The 19648-nt window shown below is 25.6% G+C and overlaps 2 protein-coding genes across 4 annotated transcripts; both read left to right on the top strand.

Annotated features, from left to right (window-relative positions):
- The first annotated feature begins 2590 nt into the window (after positions 1 to 2590).
- Positions 2591 to 7158, top strand: LOC145972910 (aminopeptidase A-like). The gene is made up of 8 exons (XM_083101956.1): positions 2591 to 2860; positions 2969 to 3438; positions 3584 to 3767; positions 4110 to 4264; positions 5264 to 5442; positions 5607 to 5966; positions 6055 to 6125; positions 6959 to 7158. Exons 2-5 carry the CDS (start codon positions 3233 to 3235, stop codon positions 5286 to 5288), a joined length of 570 nt encoding a protein of 189 aa, XP_082958082.1. The 5' UTR covers positions 2591 to 2860; positions 2969 to 3232; the 3' UTR covers positions 5289 to 5442; positions 5607 to 5966; positions 6055 to 6125; positions 6959 to 7158.
- A 3326-nt stretch (positions 7159 to 10484) lies between these two features.
- On the top strand, positions 10485 to 19605 carry LOC145972909 (aminopeptidase N-like). 3 transcript variants are annotated; one of them, XM_083101952.1, is made up of 12 exons: positions 10485 to 10563; positions 12077 to 12554; positions 12688 to 13161; positions 13294 to 13477; positions 13817 to 13967; positions 14405 to 14483; positions 15533 to 15894; positions 16231 to 16508; positions 17423 to 17601; positions 17765 to 18121; positions 18209 to 18278; positions 18970 to 19576. In XM_083101952.1, exons 2-12 carry the CDS (start codon positions 12097 to 12099, stop codon positions 19108 to 19110), a joined length of 2733 nt encoding a protein of 910 aa, XP_082958078.1. In that variant the 5' UTR covers positions 10485 to 10563; positions 12077 to 12096; the 3' UTR covers positions 19111 to 19576. The 3 variants fall into 3 exon arrangements, with proteins under 3 accessions (XP_082958078.1, XP_082958080.1, XP_082958081.1); XM_083101954.1 differs by having other exon boundaries at positions 13294 to 13363; positions 18970 to 19575; XM_083101955.1 differs by lacking the exon at positions 17765 to 18121 and having other exon boundaries at positions 18970 to 19605.
- The last annotated feature ends 43 nt before the right edge of the window (positions 19606 to 19648 follow it).

The following is a 19648-nucleotide window of genomic DNA, read 5'->3' as shown; positions in this document are numbered from 1 at the left end:
TGAAATATATTGAAATATATCTCCAAATTTATTAATTTACACACACACATACACGCGCACACACACTCACACATATTCATATATATATACATACATGTATATGTGTACATATATGATATTAACTTAATTTAAATATACAACTTTCTATTAAATATTAAAATTTATAACATATATTAAAATATATCACATAATACTAAATATGTATTAAATTTGAAATATGTATAAGAAATAAAACTTATATTATATATAATACGACTTATTAATATTTACTATTTCAATTTTTAATTTAAACTGAGAATGAGAAGCAAATAAATAATTATGCTTTTTGAATGGAGTTTGTATTCATGTATGTTTAAACGTAACATGAAAGTGTTAACATTATTAAAATCTTAATTAAATGTATTATTGATACTGCACCCATTGTGTATTTCGAAATACCAGCCAAAATACTGATTCCACACTAATAAATTCAAAAATGATTTGATTTGTTCTTTATGAACATTGATGATCGGCAGAAGTCGAGAGAGAAAATGTTTTATGATCTTTAAATTTATAAATTTTTTCGTCAGTCAAAATTGATCGCATCAGAATACATATAACAAATGTGTTCCTGAAATTTCTGAAATAAGAAATTTATCTTAAAATGTAGTGGAGAAATGTAAATTAACATTTCTTCTTCTTTGCCATGAAAAAACATTGCCTGAAGCAAATACAATATAAAAATAAAACAAGTTATTCCGTTTATTGCTCATAATATTAGAACAATAAATGATAAAAATAGAAATAATTATTCACAAACGTTATAAGCAAAGTAAAAAATAATATTAGACATCGCCGTACTTGTATAGGATTAGTGCCAAATAGAAAGTATAACATAAAATATCTCAAGTGATACGATATAGGCAAGTCTCTTTTATTTATTTTATACTATAAGTTCTTGAAATACTTTTTGATGAAAAAAATAGTATAATAATATAATATACAGAATATAAATAATATAATATACAGAATATCTTTATCTTATATTTAGGGAAGAATCTTCTCAATTTTAAATTTCTCTCGCGAATGTTTTCCCCGAAAAATTGTTCTTACAAAGGAAAGTTTTAAATATAAAAACAAGGAATATAAAAGAATACAAAGAATAAATAAATATGTACGTATTGACTTCCAGCGATGACATACTCCTGTGTTATGAATAATCAAGGCGATATCTATATAATACGTACCTTACCTGTTTATTATCTTGTATGCCGTATCTGTAACATGATAGCGCCGTCAGTTTATGGTAGTCTCTTGAAGCTATAAGATCGCAGATTGACTGTTTATGCCTGTGATATTAAACCTATAGTTGTGAGTCAACAAATAGGGTAAGACATTAATTAAATATTCAACAAAATATTGCACTTCTACATTTCTTTTTCTTTGAATGTATGCATATGGAGTAAGAATGTGTGGAATAACAATCAACTATTTTATTTCTTAAAAGAGACATTTCTACTTTCGGTTGAATATATTTATTTATTGCAAATACTATTTTCATTCCTTCCATATATGCTAGCTAACAATATATTTAGACATGTAACAACATAATTTGACCACCTTGACATACAGAAAATATAAAATATAGGCAACTTTTTTGATGTTATGAAGTATGTGTATGTTCTACCTTTCAGTGCAGCTATAAAATTATCTCAAAAATATTTAGCACTATTTATATTTTGTTTTGAAACAAAATTTTTTTAATAAATATTTAGAATATATATTCTATAAAGTTAATAATAAATATTCTCTAAAAAAAGTTATATAAATAAAATATGATAATTTAAATATATATAACGAATAAGAATGAAGAATGTGGGATAGGTTAATATTTTATTCGAATAAATTTATTCTATGACAAACCTAACCTAACCTAACAATGTTATTTTTAACATTTTTATGTTAAAAGTTTGATCCGAATAACTATATCAACAAAATTTTTAATAAATTTAATATCGGTTTATTTGGGTTATTGTTCGTTTATTCTTCGTTGGATTTTAATACATCACTCTCTTAAGGTTGAAACAAACACACTTTGAAAGTAACACGTTAGTAAATATACAAAGTTCATCACGTACAAAAGTCAGTTGCCATAAAACGCAAAATATAAAAATATGTAAGAAGAAATCTTGAAAATAATTGAATTTCAGAGAAATAAAAATTATGATTAATGTGTTTTCCCCTTTTCAAAATTACCTAAAGTACGTTCTTCAATAAGTTTATATTTTTAAATTTTATCATATTTATATTTGTATTTAACATTACGTTTGTATACATTTCTTGTATATATGTTTCTAACAACGGAAATGATTTATATAGATACCTGAAAGAAATTTAACATGAGATTATTAAAACTATTCTTGAGTAGTAGTATAATATACATTGCTACAATAGCAATGAAGGATCCTATCGATAAAGAATCGGATATCGTGCAATGCAATGCGCTAAATTACAATTTGTTAGACAATATATTTCCATTGCATTATAATATAAAGTTAAATTTCACCCACTATCACTTGGAGGGTGAATATGTAATCACTATTTATATCAAATATGCAACACAATTTATAAGTTTTCATCTATCGAATTCAATGATAAAATCGATACCATTAAAGAATTTGATATTAAAACAAACTCAAAGTGGAAAGATTTATGAATTTCTAACGAGAAAGAGTAATTATGATATCAATATTGTCCTCTACCATTACAATGCTACCATCTTGCCAGGAATATACAATCTGCACATACGGTCCCATATTCCGATTAATAAAGTAAGTGAGTCTTTCGGAATTCCGTACATAAACGAAAATGGAGATAAAGAGTAAGTAGAAGAATATATTAAAATATCAAAAGCAAATTGTGTATATTTTTGCATTTACGCTTATAATTTTCTAACATTAGTCATTATTTACATATCGTTAATATGTAGGTTGTTAATCATAACGGGTATCCAAACAAGAAAGCAGCAATTATTTCCGTTTTGGAACAAGCCAAATTTAAAAATTACTTTTGATATTTCCATAAAGCATCATCGAAGTTATAAAGCTTTGTCGAATATGCCGATAGGAGAATCGTCTGAACCGTTAAATGATGAAACATGGACACATTTTAACAAAACTGTTTTGAATTCTATAGATAATATAGCACTTGTGGTTTTGATTTTCATCGATTCAAAATAGCTGATACCATTAGCATGTGGTGCAGACCGCAATTGATACCGTATATAAAATTTGCTTCATATATTATTAAAAGTATTACTATGTACTTAAGAAATTATTGGAATAATTCGAAGAGATTCCTTGAGTGGACTACTGTTTTATCTGAGAGCAAAGTAGATCATATCGCAATCCCGAATTTACAAGATGAAGTCAAACATATTTTGGGATTCATCTTTCACAGGTAATATACACATATAATTAAAAATAGACATATATTATATAATAATTTAATAATAATCTAACATATTTAAATAAAAATTTATATTAATATATCTAAAATTTTTCATACATTCATACAGCATACATATTAGTATAATGATTTTTAGAGAAACAGATATCATGTATAATGAAGAATTGGATACTATAGCACGGAAAATGATAATTGCACCTTCAGTAGTACGTAGGATGATACAAAAATATGTTGGCAATCTGTTCAATCCATTTTATTGGTTTCATGTATGGTTAAATGAAGGCTTTAATGTATTTTTCCAAGTATATATTATCCATGAGGTAATTTTATCTTTAATTTTATTTTTCAAAATGCAGTCAAAGTAATTAATAGTACAACACTGTATACAGAAAATTCTTAAATATTTGCGTAAATTTTTTTGGATATTTTTTCAATTGAAAAATATGCTAATTCGAATATAAAACTTTAGAGAAAGACACCAGATTCGAATCGTCTTGGCCTTGCCATATGTTGTCAAGGTCACTGTCTTGAGAAATATTCAAAAGATTTTAGTCGTCGCCCGTTGTTTATTAAAAAGTTATTAACAAAAAGAATTTCCACGAATTATATGCAACATGCGACTATATGAATTCCTAAGCAATGTTGATTTGACTTCTAAAAAGGTCAAGGTTACTTTAACTTTCTGTGCAAAACGAGGTCCACTCCACATCACCTCTGAGTCAGCGCGAAACGAAGCCTATATTGTATGGTTCCACATGGGTTTGCAACTTTCCATACGAAACGAGGTCTACCCCCACACCACCTCTGAGTCAGTTGAGTACGTTGATTGTTACTTTTGTCCTGGGGGACGGGAACGAAAGTAACATAGTCTGGGGATGAAAGTAACAGTTCGCATTTTCGGGAAAATAAAATAAATATGACTTTTTTTCAATTTAAGGTAACTTTTATTGTAATCTTTTATTAAGCAAGATAACTTTTATTATAAATTTGTATTATATTAAAATAAAAAATAAAATAAATATTTATTTTTATCATCTTTAAGAAACTTAAAAGAAATAATCTTCGTTAAGCAAAATAATTATAAGTAATATCATAAAATAATTATACTTAATATTACACCAGTTTTGTACTTTTTTATGTCTAAATAATAGTTTAATTCTAAATAATAGTGTAAAAATTGTATGATAACTACTTATACAAAACAGATTGGTATTTATTCCGAATCACAATTATGGCATACATAACAAGAATCGCCTTTGGTACAGTTATTATGGGACCAGTCCTTATACTTTAAGCATTGAAACATGTTACTTTCGTTCACAGAGCGTCGTGTTACTTTCGTTCCCAAACACATTTTTTAGAATAAAAGCATTATACCTAAATATGATGCAAGACTTAGCCAAATCAACTATAAAAACTTATGAATATATTTTAGAAGAATACACCGGCAAATAATTACGTCAATATATACACTTTAATTAGGCATAGATACAAAACAACTAAAACAAGAAATACTTAGATGAATAATGCAAATACACTAATTTCACTCCTGCATGTGCAACCGGTGTAATCGTTCTACAACAATTAGCTGAAAAGGAAGAGAATCGGAGCGTACGCGTTTGACTATATAGTACAAATTATTCAACATATTATGTAGTTTAGTAGGAGGCTTGTTACTTTCATGACACTGTTACTTTTGTCCCTGGTCTCCCCTACTTATTAAAACAAAATCATCTAGTTAAAATATGTGTATTTGCACATATATTATATTTGTTCTTGTAAATAGTACGAAAAAAATAAAAAGATGCTTTTTTAGGAAGTGCGAAAGCCGCTTGAATTAGAATGGAATCTGTTCAGCAAAGATAGCTATGATGAGCATACTGAATGTTTAAAGCAAGAACTCGCAAAGTGGAAATGTCTTATGAATGATTACATATGCAAAAAGACGGTATATGAACAATTGAAATGGAATCTGATAAATCCTATAAGAAACAAGTAATTCTTCTTATAATACTTGATTTTTTATAGAGGTATTTTTTATATGTGCATGTTTGAGAAATTAATTATGACTTGCGTCAAAAATTATTTATGTAATACTAGAACAATTAGCACAATTTCGCTATAATATTTTTACTTATTTTCTGGATTTTCTTCTGTAGACTTTCGCCTGGATGGAAGAGGTAGACATATTGTAATGGTTTGAAAACGCCAGATCATATTACATGGATTAAAAGTTTTAATTTTTCCATGAAAGAGATTGATTACACAATTTTAGAGTGTTTAGCTTACAGTGAAAGTTTTATAATCATATTCAATTATATAGAGGAAAAATTACCAGCTAGTTTTGAAACATTTCGGCATAATTTTATGAAGAATCTTCTATCTTATAATCAATCCAAATCAGTAGAGAGAACTGAAACCTTATGTGCTAATATTTTTCTTTCTACTCTTGCCAAAAATACTAAATATATGCTTAAAGATATATTAAAATATATCAGAAAATTTATAATTTATTACGGGTACAATTCATATTTCATAATTCAAAGTACATAGCTACGAAAGTTTACTGTACATATTAATTATAAATATACTATTTTGTTCTGATAGGAAAGTCAATGAGGTGGCGGTATTTCATTGTTATAATTAACAATGCGTATTCTGAGGAACAATTGGGCGAGGTAATTTTAATGAATCAAAGTTCGATATTTATCGTTAAATTTTTATTATAAAATTTATTTTTTATAATATTATAAAATTATAATATTATATTTATAATATTATAAAATTTATTTTTTATAATATGTTGTTTGAAGATCGATGTTACACACATTTTTGCTAGGTAGAAGTGCTAAAATTGAATTTTTTGATAGTAAACGTATGTTCGCAAATTCATAATTTTAACACGATCCAAAAATAATACTTTCATATTGTTCAGAGCCCTGCTAGAGATGTTAAATTTTTGATAGAATCAACAGAAACATAGTCCGACATTGCCATGCATACAACGACAAATTAGCTCATTTTAAGCAATTGTTGTTTGAAACATTTTTTGAAAATAAAAAGAACAAAACAATAATTTGAAAATAAAAATATAACAAAACACTTCTATTGCACTTCCTTTGCCGCTCAATCAGTGTGTAGGAAAATAGGTCTCATAAATCGACAACCCGTGCAGGACTCTAGTAGGCACCTACCACGCAGCGTTCGATAGGTTGTCTTCATTAAAACGCTAGACTGAAAGTATTATTTTTTTATTTGCTATCGCATTGAAACTATAAATTTGCGAATATAAGTTTATTATCAAAAAATGTTCAATATTAGCTCTCGTACCTACCATAGAAGTTTGTAACAACGAATAAAACACACAATTTGTATATGTTATATATTTTATATACAATCTTCTACATATTTTGTTTTATAATTCTGTCAATAATGAAACTTTGATTGTATAATAATGCGATAACATTTACGAAATCATTTACTGATGATAACTTAAAATAATCTTTTTTAGATAAAAAAATTTATTAAAAAGGAGGTTGAACAATCAATTCTTTCGGATGTTGAACGTAAAATAGAAACACGCTGGTCAGAGATTGAAAAACAGACAATATTTCTTCAATCTTTAATCATTGATTAAAAATATAAAGATCTATAACGCGATAAACTATTTGGAAACCGAAAATGTAGCATAATTGTTTTAAGATATATGAATTGATGTATGTAACCACTATTATATGTTAATCACTATTTTCATATAATTGTTAATAATTCTTTAATTGTTTTTATTTATATTTTAAGTTATTTATACATTTGTTGGTCTTTTTATAAGATTTAATATTTATATAGATATAGTTACGAATTATATTTACGTAATATTTATTATAAATACATATATGTATACACACACACACACACACACATATATATATATATACATATTATAATAAGTATTACATATTTATACCTTTTATTATGTACCTAATATTATGTAGTTATAATAAATATTTATATATACATGTATGTATTTATCATAAATATTATTATATATACATATATTATATTACATATACATATGGATACATTTACGACATTAATTTAATATTCTTAAATATATATGTTTACTTAACATTATAATTCGGATGTATTAATTAAATTAGCAAGTATGTGTATTAAATTTAAAATATATAGATAAAATATAAAACTTGATACTTTAATTACTCGCTATTATAATAATAATTACCATTACAATTTTTAATTAATCCAAAAACGAAAAGTAGATAAATAATTACACTTTATAATCTTTGTAAATGATCTTCTTCCTAATCTATGCTTATATAATACGAAAACATTTAGCATTATATAAGCAGTTCAATTAAATATGTCATTAATACTGCACTTATCATGTATTTTTCAATAATCGACCAAAACACTTATTCAATACTAATAAATTCAAAGTTGTGTGTTTAATTCATTATAAATATTGATGATCTGTGGAGAGAGAAAAATGTTTCTTGATCTTTAAATCTATAAATTTTAATCTTCAATCAAAATAAACCAAATCGAAATTCAACGAATATTCCTTACATCTTTGAATTAAGAACGTTATCAACAAAGAGTGGAGAAATGTAAATTAAGATTTCTTTAATTTTTCCTTTTTTTTACGATGAAGGAACACGGCCAAGCAAGTATAACATCAAAATAAACAGCTATTTTGCAGACCCATTTATTGCTCATAAAATTAAAGTAAGAAATAATATAGAATAGAATTAATTTTTTATAAACAATATAAGCAATTAATTTTTATATCATATATTAAATAAAGATGCTCATTATCTTGTTTTTGTAACCCGTATATCATTGTAATCGCCATAATAAAGAAATATATAATCGGATAATGTAATTTCAGATTTTGTAATTCACAATTGAACTTTCCGCAATTAAAGAAATAATATTATAAACATCCCGGAGTATCATAGCGAGAGAAATGTCGTTTTTCGAACTGATGAATATGTCAATGTATGGGACAAATATTTCAACCATTACATTAACATTCCGATTGTCGCTCATTTTTCGAACATGCAAAAAAGGTTAATATATGAACTCAACATATTTCCCATAATTTTATTTCTAAATAGCTTTAGAGGTATACATATAGAGTCCGATAAATTAAAATGCTGGGAAACTTTATTCGATGATATCGTGTGTTTCGTTTTACGATATTTTATATTTGTTAGCTTTTTCATGATGCATTCTTCGCTCTTTTAGTAGAAGATAATATGTATAAATTTATTCGCAATATTAATATAATTTTTGTTATTCTCTTCTTTTTGTTATTCTCTTCTCACATAGTCGATAAGTGATCTTATAATATTGGTATAAATTTATCGACGTTTATAAAGCTGTTTTGAAAATTCATAGTACATATTTCAGAGCTATAACTGCATAAAAAATAACAGCAGTAAACACCTACAAGTTGAAACAAATATTATATTTATTAAAAACTTCGTAACTAAATTTGGTAATTATGCATAAAAAGGGCTCACCTTTGCACAAATGTGTTATTGACGTATGTTGTGAAGATGTTATCCCTGATTAACATTCTGAAGGTTTTAGCCGGCGGTCGTTCTTTATTCAAAAGTTATTAACAAATAAATGTGAGAAATATTGACATAACCATTCTACTTTATTTGTTCATCGATTTGTTCTATTTTTAAATATATTATAGGGGAGATCTTCCCTATAACATATTTAAAAATAAAGCAAATCGGAGAGGGGGCCCCTTTTATGCATAAATACTTTAATAATTTTTGAATAAAGAATGACCGCCGGCTAAAACCTTCAGAATATTAATTAAAGATAGGACCTTGACAACATATGTCAATGACACATTTGTGAGAGGGTGGGCCCTTTTATGCATAATTACCCTAAATTTTATTGCGTCATAAAGTGAAATTCTCTATCAAATGTTATCGAGCATTTTCAGCATTCCAACATCTTATATTAAATCATTCTACAATTCTTGCGTACTAGAAAGGAAGATGTGAAGACTTATTTACTGTCAATATTGTTTTCTATGCATTAATATAAAAAAATTTCTCTATTTATTGCTTAGTCGGTTCACTGTTAAAAATAAACCATTTAGAAATTCGAAAAATTAAATAAACATATTTTTTAAGCAAGGGAATATTTATACTATTATTTGCAATCATTTTATTACTTAGTTGTTCTGAGTTAAAAGCAGAAAATGTGCAATTAAAATTTATTGAAATTTTACTGACATTTAAATCATTCCGTCAATGTCATGATTAACTGTATATTACTTTATATTATAACGACTAATTGATTTGTAATCGAAATTTTATAAATCTATCTTGTGGTTACTATGCATGACGATGCATAATGAAAGCTATCCCTAATTTCTATAATTAATAATTTAGAATCAATTCTATGTAAAAAAATGGATTTTCAGCCTCTATAGCGATTAAATGATCGAATATATTAATTTGCGTACAAATTAATGCCAAATAGGAAACGATAGTGTAAAATATTTTAATGATACGAATATTTTAATGACAACTCTTACGATATGGACAACTCTTTTTTTATTTATTGTACATTCCTAGACTTTGTATTAAATTCAGGAATTTTCTAAAAGAGATAAAGATATAATGTAAAATATAGAATATTTTTATCTTATATATCGAATGTACACGCGATTTCTCAATTAATTTTATCTTGCAAACGTTCCAGAAAAATAGTCGTTACAAATAAAAACTTTAAATATGAAAACGGAATACAAAGAATGTATACAAAAAGGCAGCATATAAAAACAAATATATACATATTAATTTTTATCGATAAGTAAAATATTCCTATGTTATATACACATATAATCAAGGTGTGTGTAAAATATTTACATGACGCGCACGCGCGCGCGCACACTCACACACACACACACACACACACACACACACACACACACAATGTATCTTGTATATTTACTCTCAGATATGCCGACAGTGCCATCAGTTTATAATAGTCTTTTGAAGCGGTAAGATCTCTATTGAATGTTCATTTGGAATTAAACTTAACTAAACATCTGATTCAACAAGTAGGGTAAGACTTTAAATAAATTTACAATAAAATACTTATAAATCTCCTTTTCTTTGAATATATGTATACAAAAATACGTTGAATAATAAGGCAGTTATTTTGCTTCTTAAAAGAGACATTCCTTTTCAATTTTCAAAAAACATGTTTCTATATTGCAATTATTATTTTTATTTTCTGTAAATAATGTAGCTAATAAGAAGATATTTAAAGGTATATTGTAATAACATCATTTAATCATATTTTGATATAGAAAATATAAAATCTAAGCCAAGTATTTATTAACGTTATAACATTATTATATGCTTGCTTAAATTTACACACACCATAGCTATAAAATTATATTAAAAATATTTAATATTATTTGTATTTCGTTTTTAAAATATTTTTTTTACAATGAATGCCTAAAATCAATGTACTTCCCCGAACGTTGCTTAAATAGAATATCTTAAATTAAATATATAATGAACGCGCGAATGAGGAACAAACAGTAGATTAATATTTTGTTGGAAAAAATGAGTGTGACATGACATATGTTAATATCGTTTTTTTCATATTTGATCCGAAATATTATATTAATTAAGTTCCAAATTAAGTTTCAACTAAATTTGATTTTGGTATATGTTTATTGATCGTTCGTTTTTAATACATCTCTCTCTTAAGGTTAGGAAGGACATATAAACTTTAAGGATAACATGTTAGTAAACATACAATCCATTTATAATATCCAACTATTAAGAATATTCTTTCATTTCCCAATCATTTTAATGCTTCTGTAAATTTAAAATATGTATATATGTAAGACATTAAAGTTTCTAAAACTTGTTATGTATACATATATAGAATGCTACAATATGAAATACAAAAAAATATGTAATTGCACCATAGATGTATAAGATATAGACCGCGCATTCCCTCTCTCTCTTTTGTTTCGGTAATATGAAATTTCAGAAAGAGAGAGCTAATGTTTATGGTAGTTTCTTCTTTGTCTAACGACTCGTGTTGGGGGAAAGAAGTCGATCCAGCCATATGTCAAACGCAATGGCCATATTGAATTTTTGACCCACTCTCTAGATATATTCATTGACAAAGAAACTGACACCATGAAAACATGAACATGTTGTCTCTTTCTAAAATTTGTATAACATTTTAGCTAAAGGCGAAGTCTATATATTATATGTCCATGAATTGCACTGGAAGAAATCTTAAAGATGAAATTGAACTTGATATAAACAAATAAAAATTACTTGTTTACTTTGTTTGTTCTTTTCGGAATTATCTAAATATGTTCTTTATATTCCCCAATATTCATTTTCAAAAATAATATCTAACATACATTTCATTAAGTTATAATTAAATGTTATTAATGATTTCTTTCATTTATTGATAAATTTTATCTTTCTTTATATTAATCTTACTTTCTTAGGAAAATTAATATAAATTCTCTTGAAGGGTTTTTTACACAAAAGTCAATTGCATACTTTTTTACGTTTTTTCTAATAAGGAAACGTTTTTATAGGTATCCCAGTGAAATTTAACATGATATTCATAAAACTATTATTAAGTAGTAGTCTAATATACATTGCTACAGTGGCAACAATAATTTCTATTGATGATATCAGAAGCGCACGACGCAATGCATTAATCGACAAATTATCAAATTATATAATGCCATTACATTATAACATGGAGTTAAGATTAGTCAACAATTATTTTACTTGCGACTGCACAATTACTATTTATATTATTCGTGCAACACAAAATATAAGTTTTCATTTACTGGATCCAATAAATAATATAAGAATGTCGGAATTAAAGCAAAATGAAAGTGGAGTGATTTATTCAAAGATATCAACAAATTATGATAAAAACAATATAGTTGTGTTCAGTTATGAAGATGTCTTGTTACCTGGAATATACAATCTATATATAAGGATTGCAATTCCAATTAATATCGTAAAAGACTCTTTCGGAATTTACATAAACGGGAATAAAGAGTAAGTAAAAGAATATATGAAATGATATGAAATGATATTGAAATATCAAAAACAAATTGTATCTTTATGCATTCTACGCTCATAATTGTCTAAAGTTAACCATTATTTAAGTCATATCGTTAAAATGTGGCAGGTGCTTAATCACAACAGGTATCCAATCAAAAAAACAGCAAATATTTCCGTTTTGGAATAAGCCCGAATTAAAAATTACTTTTGATGTTTCCATAAGGCATCATCGAAAGTACAGAGCTTTGTCGAATATGCCGATACGAAAATCTAGACCGGCAGTGCACGATGCGGTGTGGACATATTTTAGGACTGCTCTAATCTCCATAGATAATTTAGCATTTGTGGTGTCTGATTTTCATCAAATCTACTTGACTGAAACTGTTAGCATGTGGTGCAACCCGCAACTGATACCATATGTAAAATTTGCGCTATATGTTATTGAACATATTACTATGTACTTGAAAAATTATATATATTGGCATAATTCAGAGAAAGTCGTTGAGGGGACCCTTGTTTCATTTGAAAATAAAGTGGATCATGTCGCAATCTCGAATTTACAAGACGAAGTCAAAGATATCTTTGGATTCATCTTTTACAGGTAGTATATGTAATTAAAAATTGATATATATATATTCTGTAATAAGTTAAGGTATTTAATTAAAAAATTATATTATTATCCGAAATTTTTCATACATTTATACAGTTTACATATTAGTATAATCATTTTTAGAGAAACGGATATCATGTATAATGAAAAATTGGATACTACCGCACGCAAAATGATAATTGCATCCTCAATAGTACGTAAGATGACGCAAAAATATATTGGCAATCTGTTGTGTTCATCTTATTGGTTTCAATTATGGTTAAACGAAGGTTTTGCTATATTTTTCCAAACAGATATTATCGATAAGGTTATTTTATTTCTAATGCATGAATACACTGTTAAAACGATTAATAGTTTACAATAGGAAACATTTAAATATTTGTATAAATCTCCCATTTTATTTCTTAAACATAAAAAAATATAATTCTTAAAATTCTTTAAGTTTTCATAACTCTACACAAAGAAATTTAATAAAAACTAAACAATGTGTTTATATTTAAATTATTGAAGAAAGAACAAATATTATTCTTAACAAAAGCTTAAGAACTTAAGAAAGCCAATTTGTATGTATACCTTAAGCCAATTTGTATGTATACCTTAAGTCTTTTATTTTTCATTAATTATAGATTGATTATATTGCATTTAGGCTTTACCAAATTCCCGGATAATGGATTTACTTGTAGTTCAAATTCAACACGAGTTATTCGATTTAAACCCTTATGTCGTTATCAATTGTGCTGTAGAATATAATAGTTACCTGGGAAATTATTTATATCCTTCTCTTTCTTATTTCAAAGGTATGTAATTAACATTGAATAAATAGACTCCTGAAAGTTAATTTCATGAGAAGTTAAAAATGTAAATTGTAAACAAATGTATTTGTAATTTAACTTTATTATTATTATTATATTTTATTTTATTCCTTGCAGTGACAGTATCAAAGAAACATGTAAAACTGAAAATTAACTTCTCTTTTTTGTATAATTTTTGTATAATTACATAATGTATAATTACATAATGTATAATTTTTAAATTATAACTGTAAATATCTATCTACTACGGGAAAATTATTATTTTTACATATACTTAATCATTCACTATATATTTGTTGCAATTAGTTGCAAACTTTGTTTTAAATTTAGTTTTAATTAAATGTATTTAAAAACTTATGTATTACGAAAAGTATTTTCAATTATAATTTATTAAATCATTTTTTTTAATTTAATAATCGTAGGCTCCATTATATGGCATATGTTAGAACGAATATTATCACATGACCAATTTTCAAAAGCTCTCATGTATTTAGACATTCAGTGAGTATTATATTATAATGTAATAATATACGTATATATACCGAAAGAGAAAATATACATATAATAAGTTTGACAATATACATCCTTTTATTATTTAAAAAATATGGTAAATGTTTACTTTAAGTTACACAGCACAAAAAAATTTTATTGTCACATATATTGTAGAGGATACATTCCTAAGTAATACACCGTTTGAATTTTGCGACGATCTCTCTTCGTTCCTGAGATATGCACTTTTGAAGTTTCATACCTTTATGTCATCTTTTCGTTATCCTATTTATATGTTTACATTTTTTATTTACATTTGTTCATCATGATTTCATATTATATTTTACTTATGCGTTTATATTTTTTTGTTTACGTTTGCTTGTTGTCGCTTCCATGTCGCTAAGCTATAGAATTATTGTTTTTAGTTTCGCTAGAAATCTTGAAACCAGCGTAACAAAAGCTGTACGAATTTATAGCCATTATAGAAAACAAAGATAAACTTACCGATTATGTAATTCAACATTGTGTTTACCAAAACTTTTAATAAGAGTTTGTATATAACTTCCTTCGTTTTGCAAAGTACACGTGTGGATACCGTATGTTTCGCAACATATGTGAAAATAAAAATTTTTCGAGCTGTGTAACCTAAAGTAAACATTTATCAAAAATATGGTTTTTAAGAGTCACATTTATATCCTGTTATTATATATTTATAAATTTTTCTCGAATAAATTTCAACTCGAGTTTTTTCTAGTGAATAAGTGGTAGAGATTGATAGTTTCCGAATTATAAATAATTCACAAACTGAGCAATCTTTGGAGAAACAAATTTTATTAACATGCGGATAGTACAAAAATAACTTCAATTTTTGTAATAAAAATTAAAATAATTATTTATACATATTAAAATTTTATTGTGAGGTTTAAACATTTCTATGTTAGTTATAGTTTAATTATATATATAAAAGTACAAAGATAAATTATGTAAATTGTTATTTTCTTTCTTATGATACTGATTATACATAGAGTTTAACATTATTAACATCATGTTAAATTTTATAGTTACACTGAGTCTATAAGAAAAACTGCTGATGATTTATGGAATGCCATGCAACGTATCATAGATGAATGGGATTCCAAATATCAGTTTAATGTGAAAAGTACAGTATATTCGTGGGCCATGCAGAGATGTTTCCCCGTGTTGGAGGTGATGCGAAATTATTCTAATAATATTATAACTATATCAGCACAATTTCACAACAAGATGGACGAGAAACAATATTATATACCTATTACGTATACTACGGAATCGAAGACCAATTTTACCATAACTTGGACAAATATTTGGTTAACACCATCGAATTCAAAAATTGAACTCTTTCTTGAGGAAGATCAATGGATCATTTTAAACTTACAACAAGCTGGTAAAAAGTCAATGATAAACTTATATTTTTATTATCTATCATATTGTATGTATAATTTCGACATTGTGATTATAGTCAAACCAAGTTAAGTTTATACAAAATTTCTAATAAATTAAAGTTTTTCAAAATTACTAAATTATCATATGTAAGATTTTAAATAAAAATAATGAAGAAACATATCAAATCCAACACACACACAAATAAAAAACACAAATATTTTTAAATATAATAATACATTTAACATCGAAGTATGTTTAACATTTCGAAATATGTTGAATCAATATATGTAATTTTAAAGTATTTAATAATCGACAAAAGCAATTTGTTTTATAATAGGATACTATCGTGTCAATTATGATACCGAGAATTGGCGAAAAATTGCGCGATACTTAAATTCTGAAGAATACAGAAATATACATGTTCTCAATCGAGCGCAAATTATCGATGACGCATTCCATTTTACGATAGAGAAGAAACTTGAATTCTCTGTATTTTGGGAACTTGCTATATATTTGCAAAAAGAAAAAGATTATATAGCATGGTATCCTATGATCAAAGTTTTTGAATATATGTTAAATATTGTCGCATTCTTTGAATTTCATCCTCAATTTAAGGTAAACACAAATTCAAGAAATTTTCTATTAAGCCAATGCATAATACAAATCATAATCGTGATTTTATATATCGATATATCGTTAGTGAAATAATTCTTTAAACATTAGATTCATGTAGAGAATTGAAAAAAATGAACTTAATGATATAATTTCTTCTTCGCCAAAAGAAGTAAAAAATTTAATTTCAAAAGACGCTTATGTTTTTAAATTTAATAATTACATTTTTAAAATTTTGAACTTTTCGAATTGCTATTTTCTTGTAATATTAATATTGTGAAATTTATAGCATAAGTGATATAATTTATATTTAATTTTAGAAAATTATAGAATACAATTACAATTATTTGCTTTATATTAATTTTCTCCCGTTATAAAATATTTGTGGCTATATTAAAAACTTTATAAAATATTTTATACAAATTGACTTAAATTTTTAATTTTATCACATTCTATATAGCACATATTAATCTATTTGTAAATATCCGTTTTATAAAAAATGAATATTTACAAATTTGAAATGTTTAAAATCGATATTTGTGCGTGATGTGTACTTTTAAGACATATTTATGTATAAAATCGAAAAAGAGGATCATATAGCAAATTCATCGATATATACATCAATGTACACAGAGTAATATGTACATGTTAATAATGCATGTATTTAAATGATATAAAATATGTAAACAATTATTCGAATAAATGATCGGTAAATTTGGAAATTGTAATGGTTCATGTCATAAAGTTTCATATACTTATTAAGATAAAATTATCTAAATGTACATATTTACATATATACATATATAAAAATACATATATACATATATATTTGCATATTATATTCGTTATATTCGTTTATATATATTCGTTCTTCTAAATAATATGAAAAAAATTGAATAAAAAGATGCTTTCTTTAGGAAGTGCGAAAACCGCTTGCATTAAAATGGAATTTGTTCAGCGAAAATAACAATGATGGTCATACGCAATGTTTAAAGCAAGAACTCGCAAAATGGAAATGTGTTATGTATGATCTCCCATGTAGAGTAAAAGCATATCAACAATTGCAATGGCATCTGATAGATCTGAAAAAAAACAAGTAATTCTTCTTACAATACTTGATTCTTTATAGGGATTTTTATATTGTGTATGTTTGAGAAATTTATTATGACTTTACGTCAAAAATTATTTATGTAACACTAGAACAATTAGCACAATTTCGATAGCATATTTTTACTTCTTTTCTGGATTTTCTTTTGTAGACTTTCACCTGGATGGAAGAGGTGGACATATTGTAATGGTTTGAAACTATCAAGTTTTAGTACATGGAATAGAACTTTTAATTTTTCCATGAAAGAGATTGATTACACAATTTTAGAATGTTTATCTTACAGCGAAAGTTTTCAAATCATATTCAATTATTTAGAGGAAAAATTACCAGCTAATTTTGAAACATTTAGGCATATTTTTATGACCAATCTATCTTATAATCAATCCAAATCGATAGAGCGAACTGAAGCCTTAATTGCTAACATATTTCTTTCTACTCTTGCCAAAAATACTAAATATATGCTTAAAGACATATTAAATAATTTCAGAAAATTTACATATTATTACTGGTAATGATGTTTCATAATTGAAAATACATAGATACGAAAATTTATTGTACATATTAATTATTGAAATGTATTATGTTGTTCTTACAGGACAGTCAATGAGATGGCGGTATTAACTGTTATAATTAATAATGTGTATTCTGAGGAACAATTGGGCGAGGTAATTTTAATGAATCATAGTTTGATATTTATCGTTAAATTTTTATTATAAAATATATTTTTTACAATATGTTGTTTCAAGGTCGATGATACACATATTTTTGCTGGTTAAAAGTGCTAAAATTGAATTTTGTGATAGTAAACTTATTATATTCGAAATATAGTCCGATGTTGTGCATACGATAAATTTACTCATTTTGAGCAATTGTTGAAACATTTTTTAAAATAAAACAAAACAATAATTTTAAAATAAAAATATAACAAAACATTTCTATTTCACTTCCTCTGCCATTCAATCAATGTATAGAAAAATAGGCCCCATAAGTCGACTAGCCCACAGCTCATGCAGGATTACTGCTACACACCTATCAGTAGCGTTCGATGGGTTGTCTTCATCAAGGCGCTAGACTGAAAGTAACACCTTTATTTGTTATCACAATGAAACTATAAATTTGCGAACATAAGTTTATTATCAAAAAGTATTCAATATTAGCTCCCATACCTACTATAGAAGTTTGTAATAGCGAATAAAACACACAATTTGTATATGTTATATATTTTATACACAATCTTTAACATACCTTGTTCCATAATTCTATCATTAATGCTCTCTGTTAATGAAGCTCTGCTTGTATAATAATGCGACAATTAACAAATAATTTATTGATGACACTTCTTAAAATTTTTTTTAGATAAAAAAATTCATCAGAAATGAGGTTGAAAGATCCTGGTATCCCTTTGAAACTCTTCATGTTATTGATCACAAGATAGAAATACGCCGGTCGGAGATCAAAAGACAGACAGAATTTCTTCAATTTTTGTTTACCAATTAAATATATAAAGATCTATAGTGTGTCAAACTGTTTAGAAACCAAAAATGTAGCATAATTGTTTTCGATAAGATATATGAATTGATGTAATTAATCACTATTTTCATATAATTGTTAATAGTTCTTTAATTGGTTCTAATTATATGTTAAGTAATTTTAATGTATATTGACTTTTTTGTAATTTAATGTTTGTATATAGTTAATTATATTTATGTAATATTTATTATAAATACATATATGTATATATAACGTATATATAACGTATAAATAAATATAAATATATACATATATGTATATATTTATGACATTAATTAAGTATTCTTATATATTTTTACTTAATATTAAAATTTAGTATGAACTAAATTTACTAAATATGTGTATTAAACTCAAATATTTTTGTTATTCGCTATTATATAATATTTACCATTATAATTTTTAATTTAATCCAACAATGAAAAGAAAGTAAATAATTACACTTTATATAATCTTTGTAAATGATGTTCTTCTTAATCTATGCTTATGTAATACGAAAGTATATTAC

The sequence above is a fragment of the Camponotus vicinus genome, unplaced genomic scaffold, assembly GCF_025532165.1.
Source record: "Camponotus vicinus isolate PSW18456_S1 unplaced genomic scaffold, iyCamVici1.0 SCAF_6, whole genome shotgun sequence".
In the NCBI taxonomy this organism is placed as follows: Eukaryota; Metazoa; Arthropoda; class Insecta; order Hymenoptera; family Formicidae; genus Camponotus; species Camponotus vicinus.
The sequence above is the reverse complement of the archived record's forward strand: the minus strand, read 5'-3'. Positions and strand labels throughout refer to the sequence as shown.